Source organism: Lotus japonicus, chromosome 2 (genome assembly GCF_012489685.1).
Source record: "Lotus japonicus ecotype B-129 chromosome 2, LjGifu_v1.2".
NCBI classification, from domain to species: Eukaryota; Viridiplantae; Streptophyta; class Magnoliopsida; order Fabales; family Fabaceae; genus Lotus; species Lotus japonicus.
The window spans coordinates 11,204,162-11,212,051 of NC_080042.1; the positions used below are offsets into that span (position 1 = coordinate 11,204,162).

The window sequence follows — 7,890 nt, forward strand, 5'->3', positions numbered from 1 at the left end:
CCTAAATCTTAAAGCTTATAGCTTATTAAATATATTCTCATTTTTATCCTTATTATTTTAGTAACATTCCACCTTTCGCCTTATATGTTTTTTCCTAAACCTATTTACTTATTACTTTAGAATAAAACATTGTTGTTTTATTATGGGATGCAAGATGATATTTCTTTATTACTACTTTGAAATAAAACAAATAACTTTATATTACAAATTACAAATTATTTATTTTATTCTATTCAATTTAATAAAATATAGAAAATTAATGTTATATTTTTAAGATGATAAATAACTTGAGTGAAATAAAAAAAAATTAAGTTATAATTATTTTAATATTAATATCATATAGGTATTAATGTGAAAATAAATTAATGTTAAATATAAAAAGAATTGTATAAATATGTCACTTTATGTCATTTTACAATTTCAGCTTGTTCAACAACTAATTTTATCACACTTTTGTTCTAATTACGTAGCTTTTCAGCTTTCAACTTTCAGTTAGGTGTGCCAAACATAGCCTAAGTATATATGGATATTACCCATACCGCAGTTGTGTTTCACTCTCTCTCTCTATGCATATATATATAGGGAGCGTATCAGGTGAGAGGAGTGGATTATGGTGAGAGATGATTGCATTATTTAATAGCCATATGATGAAGGTTAACGGTCCAGATTTAATTTTAATTTAAAGAGTTCCTCTGACCTCACTCACACCCAATCAAGGAACCAAAGGCAATTGCTTCCGCCGTCAGCTCTCCATAGTCGATCTACCCAAACAACCACTAATTATTCAAATCTTCCGTCACCTCTTCCTCGTTTTCAATATTTGTTCTTTTATTCTTTATACTTTGATTTTGGATTTGAGTGCGAATCAGATTGGAACAATTGGAAGTACAATTGAAACAATTGGAAGTACATGAATCATAAAAAAGAAGGAAAAAATATATGATAAAAAACAGAGAACCGATCCTGGAAAAGAAATCATTTAGGGAGCATATTAGGTGAGAGCAGTGTGTTATGGTGAGAGATGAGAGGAATAATTATTAGCTATTGGATCAAAATAAATGGTTTAGTTTAATTCATTTATCAAAACACTCACTGGACCCTCTCTTACACTATTCTCTCGCATTCTCTTCAGCAGCCGGAAACGAAACGGTGATGTTCTTCCCCTTCTCCGATCCTTGCCACTGATTCTCCCAGTCTCTCCACCCACCTGCACGAAGCAAGCTCCCATCATTCTCATGAGGAAGGTGATCAATTTTCGCATCTTGGAGGGTTCCGAATTGGGTTAAGTAGAGGCGCTGAAGGAGGTGAAGAAGAAAAACGAGAAGAGGTTCATGGTGGTATGGGCTCGAAACTGGAGGTTCCGTCGCCGGTGATTTTGGTCATGGTGACGCCCTGATTGATCCTCTCGACCTTCTCTTCAATGATTTCTTTTCCAGAATCGGTTCTCTGTTTTTTTTTCAGATATTTTTTCCTTCTTTTTTATGATTCATGTACTTCCAATTGTTTCAATTGTACTTCCAATTGTTCCAATATGATTCGCACTCAAATCCGAGGTCAGAGGAACTCTTTAAATTAAAATTAAATCTGGACCGTTAACCTTCATCATATGGCTATTAATTAATATTCTCATCTCTCACCATAATCCACTCCTCTCACCTGATACGCTTCCTATATATATATATATATATATATGTATATATATGTATGTATAAGTGAGTGCATCTGATTTTTATTGAATTTGAAAAAAGCATATAATCGTATACTAAAGGAAGTGTTGTTGGTTATAAAAAAGAAAGGTGTTCATGTGACTTATATTCAAGTTATAATAAACATGTATGAGAGGACAGCTACAAACATGTGTGATAACTTCTGAGGATGTTACTAATAACTTCCCTATGTCATGTGTATGTCTGTGACTGCACAAATCATTATTTCTCTGTACATTTTTGTTATGTTCACAACTTACCACCTGAACTCATTCTTGAAGTAATTTGCGTGAAAAGTTACTTGATAATAAAAGCTGTGCACTTCAAACCATATGTTGTTAGGAACCTCAGTTCTGCATAATTCGCATTACTTTCAAGTTTACACTGACTCTACTAAGCCAATTTGATCCCGTATCAAATAAGTGCCTAGAAAGTGTTGGACATGTGGAAGCAAACAAAACATCCACAGGTCCACATGATCAAATCAAAAGCATATTTTCTACACTAAAACTCCAAATTAGAGAGACTAAAACTTAACAACAAACTAGCACCAAATTTCAACATGCAGTCCAATGATGGATCCCAAAAACATCCCAAAATCTAAGGATCCAAATTTTTTGTCCCTGTTTGATGTCTCTTTCTCTGACCTACCAATACAATTATGTCATGTCAATTAAAAAAAAACATGAATATGGCAGTAATAACTTTACATGTGAGATTCTTATTAAATAATTATGATACAATTCTATTTGTGGGACAGGAAATGAAACACCAAACCGGAACAGAAGATTTCGATCCAAAATCTAGAGATATACTCAACTCTTAGCAATACAGTGAAACCACTATTAGTCCAGCTCAAGTGTGGGCAACACATGAAATTTTCTGGGAAAAAAGACTGCAATTTTACCAAACATATATGAAATGTAACCAAATAAACAGCAGCCAGAATCACTATCATGCAGTAAGACAAATAAAACTGAATACTCAACAAGCAAAAGATACAAAAAAAGGTAACAAGAAAAAAAAACGAAAAAATCAAGCACAAGTAGTTCAGGTATACCAGTCCACAAATTTTATAACCAAAACAAAAAATTTGAATCAACACTAAATGCCTTAAACCAGTAACCCAAACATGTAGGAGAAAATCGAGATGCCAAAAAAGTGTGAATAATTGTTGTGTGCAAAGGAGGAATGAAAGAGAACGGAAGTAATTGATGTGGCCATGGCACTCACTAGCTGCAACAATCCAACACCAGTTGTTAATGGCGATAATGCAACTGCAGCAGATGACTGGAGATTTTCAACCTTTACATAGAGCCAGTTCTCTGCGCCGGAGTGTCTCAAGGTTCTGATTTCAATTGATGGATAATGTTGGAATTTTCAAACAGGGATAAGAACATATTTTGTCCATATAACATAACTTTTTACTTTCAGCTTTTCGAAAAGCTTGAAAAGAAGGTGCTGTTGAAATTAATTTACACCATACGCTCTTTCACAGCTTAGAAAAATCAGAAGTTGATATCCAAAGTCCAAACAGCTCTTAAAGTAATAAAAGTGCTTAGACCAGAACATAAGTCCTGATAAATTCTTCTAGGCTATCTCCGACAGGCGCTTATATGGGTAAATAGTTTGGCGAAATCAAATTTACTTAGATAGTGACTTTTTAAATGATGAAGTAACTTATATATGTAGATAATAATTACAAAATCAGGTGTAGACATTACAAATTGTGCAGAACTGCAGGGATACTGATAATTACCAAAAGGGATTGAAATTTATTGAAATAGAAACAAGAGAGTTTCCTCTCAGTAGTCACAAACAAATCCAGGAACAAATCCTGGATGTTCGAGAGCTAGTTCTCCCTACCAATTTACTTTAGAATATCCTGATAATTAATCAATCCGACACATACTATTTATAAACTAACCGCATTCAGTTTCCTAAAACATAACTGACACAAGTTACATAACCAGAAATAACTGACTCAACCAAAAAATAGCTGACTCATAAATAACTGACTCAACATAATTAACTCAGACTAGAAACTGACTAAATTATTCCCTGCTGCGCCCCTACTTTCCTGCGGTTGTAGACCTTTATAATAAGGGGTCGCACCCTATCACAAATTTTCTTGAGTAACTGACAATTTGGTGGAAACTGAAAAAAATTCTATATGAATTTGTACATTGATTAACATAGTAGTAAGTTGCACTTTTTGGTTTGTTATGCCAAGCCAATATTATTTAAAAGCCTGTTCTTGTATGCCATCTTAATCATGTGGAGATGACAGATTTCTCTCAATATCCAAGGTAAAACCACTGTATTTGTAGCTTCTCTCAAGGCCTTTTGGATTTTCCACACTAATTTTTGCAGAATGGAAAAGAGATCCGGCAACCACTAAATGGAAAAATCCTCCACTTTGATAACTATGCAGGAAAAAAAATTAATATTAACAAGATCACTGAAAGAACTTACCTGGGGACACCAAAACAGGTTGGTTCAAGGGAAAGAGGTACACACCATAAGCTTGAGTTGCAGCATGAGGATGATGTCCAAATCATAAGGGTGTTGGAGAGTGAAAGTTAAAGTATCATGCTCATCTAAAAATCCAGTTGTTTATATAATCTGTTATCACCCCTCATCCCATCCTCGAAATCACAGTATTAAATGGTCTGATTAAATTGTACAAATACCACTAGTTGCACCCAAAGGACAATTGCTATAACTGGAAAGTGTAACATTACTAACATATACTACACAACTATACAAACAAAACAAGGCTAGTAATATTTGGAGGACGGAAGGGACTGAAAACGACAATAAAAAGAGAAGAATATGAAATGGACATGCAATGGACGAGGTGCATGATCTTTACTGACTAGTCCACTTCTTCTGCCAAAGATAAAAGGTTACATTTCAAGTTCTCACTCTCTCTTTTTTTACCTTCTATGCTTTTTTTTCTGGCGAGTAAGAAACTTGGAATAAATGTAACACAGACAATAAAATATGAAAATATCAAGAAGAGATCAACAGCAAAGGATGGAGCTACAGAATTTTGAACGAGGCAGCAAAGGGAACAGACAACACTTTGTTTATCCCGCAAAGCTTAACTATCTCCACTATTTTCAGGAAAAATATTACAAAAATGGTTGTTTGGGAAAATTTGGGGAGGGAGTGGGGATGCACAGCCCTCATGGACATACACTATCCTCCACTCCTGTCCACAACAACCAAACTTTCTTCTACAGACTTCACTGAGCTTCATTTCCAGTGAAATAATTTAGAGTCATGTCTTTTTAGTGGTGTCTTGCAAAGTAATCTTCCTTTACCCCTTTTAACCAGAATACCTTTCATCTGATATGACCCGCCTTCTCCATTTGAAGAGCCTTTATTAGTCTTCTTCTCACATGACAAGCCACTTTAGGCGAGTTTCTGTCATCATAGCATAAAAAAGATCATGAAAAAGAGAGCAATTTTCTCAGTATTGGTAATCAATACCTAAAATGGAGTAGTAAATAACTGAATACCCGGAAAAAGTGAAGAAGCAAATATCTCGAGCCCAAACTCTCCAAATGCCGAGTGACTATGAAGCAAAAACTGACAGAGACTACAGCATCTTGTGACACAAGATCCAGCATGTTCCTTCATTTTTCAATCAAGCTCAAGTATCTTCTTGATAATTCCAAAGACAAACCTATTTCATTTTTCTTCTCAAGACACTTCCTTACCTTATTGAACACTGAAAAATTAGGTTTGAGACCCTTGTCCATCATCTCATAAAGAATCTTTTGGGCAAGTAGCATATTTCCTTTCTTCAAATGAAGAGTAGCAAGTAAGCTATAGTTGGCATTGCTGGAATAGCTCTGCTTACTAGCAGAACCAACCACATATTCATGGGCTTCCTCATATTTTCCCAATTCAAAATAAGACTTTATTACAGCAGCATGAGTTAATATACACGGCTCAATACCCTTCAATGTGATTTTGTCAAGAAACTTCCGAGCTAAATCAAACTGGCCATGTTTACATAACAAGCTAATAAGAATATTATAGTTAAACTCTTTGGGTAAACCGTGGTCCTTTTCCACAGTTTCAAGAACTTGGCAAGCTTCAGCAAATTTGCCATTCTTGCATAGACAACTGACTAACAAATTATAAGTAGTCATGTCTGGGTCGAAACCACTTCTTTTCATCTCCTTTACCAAAAACCCTGCTCTTTCATAATCCCCTTTCTTGCACACTGCCCTCATTAAGACATTATAATGATTCACCTTCCTCCTGTCTTTTCCTATCACATACTCAACTATATCAAAAGATCCCGTAAAGGTAAACATCTCTATCAATAACCGAATTCCAGAACTTTGACACAACCCACCAACCTCATTGAGCACATCCATAATCTTCCTCACACATTCCACAGTAGAGGCCTTGTCCAAATTCAAAACCAACAAGAACCCAAATGCATTCCTTCCCAAATGCACCCTTCTATGATTAAATTCATTCAAAATGGGAACCATTGCCTCATAATTCCCCAACAACCCACAATTATTAACAACCAAGCCACCAATCTGAGGGTCACAACAAAGCTCAGGGTGTGAACCTTTAAGCCAATGAAAGAACTGCAATGCAGACACTCTCTCACTAGCCAATATATGAAAAATCTCAACAATCAATGCCATAGACAAAGACACATTCACCCTGTTCAAGCTGAACTCCAAATCATTCACACCCTCACGAATCAACGCAACAATTTCAGAAACTTGTTTCGCACTAGCATACGGTCTACCCTTAAAAGAAGAACATGGGTACGAGGAAAAATACCTACGAGTGAGAAACTGCAAACCAAGCTTCAAGCATGAGTGGCCATCATCAATATGGAAGCACGAAGTTGGAGAGTGGAAAAGGGTTGTTGAAGGTGGGGTGGCGTTGGAGAAGAAGTGAGCGAAGAGGAAAGTGGTGCAAGGGTGAGGAGTTGAGAAGAACCTGAGGATTTTGCAGAGGTTTCGAATTCCCATAGAGGAATGAAATTGTTGAAATTCAAGGTAACTTGTGACCTGTTTTGATGGCACGGTGCCATTAGCGGTGGTGAGCTTTGTTTGTGTCTGTAAAAGGCTTATTTTTTGTCCAAAAGGCTGAAGAAACTACTGCCAACAAACACCAACACAAGGCCCAACAAGTCTTGTCTATCAAAATAAAGAAAAGGTTTAAACCTCATATTAGTCTCTGTCTTTGTGTCGTCGTCTGAGGTAGTCCCTGACCGGAAAAATTTGTGCAAAAGGTCCTCGTGAATGAAAAACGTATGGAGCCCGAACCTCCGGCGAGTGATGAAATGGCATGATGACTGGATAAATGATGATGATGTGGCTTTAAAAAAATAAAAAAATAAAAAATAAACAAAAATTAAAATTTAATTAACATAGATTAAGTTGTTATAATCCTAACCCTAACTTAAATCACTTAACATATGTCCCCTCAATGTTTTCATAATTTCCCACAAATTACCCAAATTCCCAAACCCAATTCGTTCATCTTATCTGCTGAAATTAGGGTTCATCACATTTTTCCTCTCTTCCTCTCCTCTGATCTTCTCCTTCGTCCCCAAATCGTTCTTCTTACTCTTCTGAACTCCGTTCTTAAATCTCGCTCGTGTTCATCTTCCTGCCCTGAACTTCGTTCGTCAATCGCGCTCCTGGTAACTCGTTCCTCTCGTCGAAACCATGAATTCTTCATATGCTTCTTCATCTCGCTCCAGGTCGAGGACAAGGTCTGCAAGTGGAAGTGCCAGATGTCAATGTGGTCTTCCTCTCATCATTTACACTGCAGGTACTCGACATAATCAAGATAGGAAATTTCTCAGATGCAGAAAATGGCAAGTAATTGAATGGTCTTCCTGTCAAGTTGTTTAAGCTGTGGTATGTTGAAATTATGGGTGACCAACTTGAATGTTTGTTGTAGGTTCCAGGTACTTGTGGTTTCTTTTTTTGGATTGATGATCCAAATCTGGGAACTGATACAGTTCAGGGAAGAGATGCAATTCAGGGAAGAGATCCTCAAGTTCAAAGTGATGCAATGAGTTATAATTCTGAGATTGGGAATTCATTAAACTCTGTTAATGTTGCTCCTGATTTGAATAAAAAGATTCAGAAGCTCAAGATGAAGCTTGAAGTTGAGAGAATCCAGAAGA

General features: G+C 36.1%; 1 protein-coding gene across 1 annotated transcript; it reads right to left on the reverse strand.

The window, feature by feature from the left end:
- Positions 1 to 4,793: 4,793 nt before the first annotated feature.
- On the reverse strand, positions 4,794 to 7,243 carry LOC130737572 (pentatricopeptide repeat-containing protein At1g52620-like). The gene is made up of 2 exons (XM_057589381.1): positions 5,234 to 7,243; positions 4,794 to 5,138 (listed from the first exon to the last, which is right to left on the reverse strand). The coding sequence occupies exon 1, from the start codon at positions 6,719 to 6,721 to the stop codon at positions 5,351 to 5,353; it is 1,371 nt and encodes a 456-aa protein (XP_057445364.1). The 5' UTR covers positions 6,722 to 7,243; the 3' UTR covers positions 4,794 to 5,138; positions 5,234 to 5,350.
- Positions 7,244 to 7,890: the final 647 nt, after the last annotated feature.

Coding starts and splice junctions, on each gene's coding strand:
- LOC130737572 (XM_057589381.1), bottom strand. CDS start 6,721: ATGGGAATTCGAAACCTCTGCAAAATCCTCAGGTTCTTCTCAACTCCT.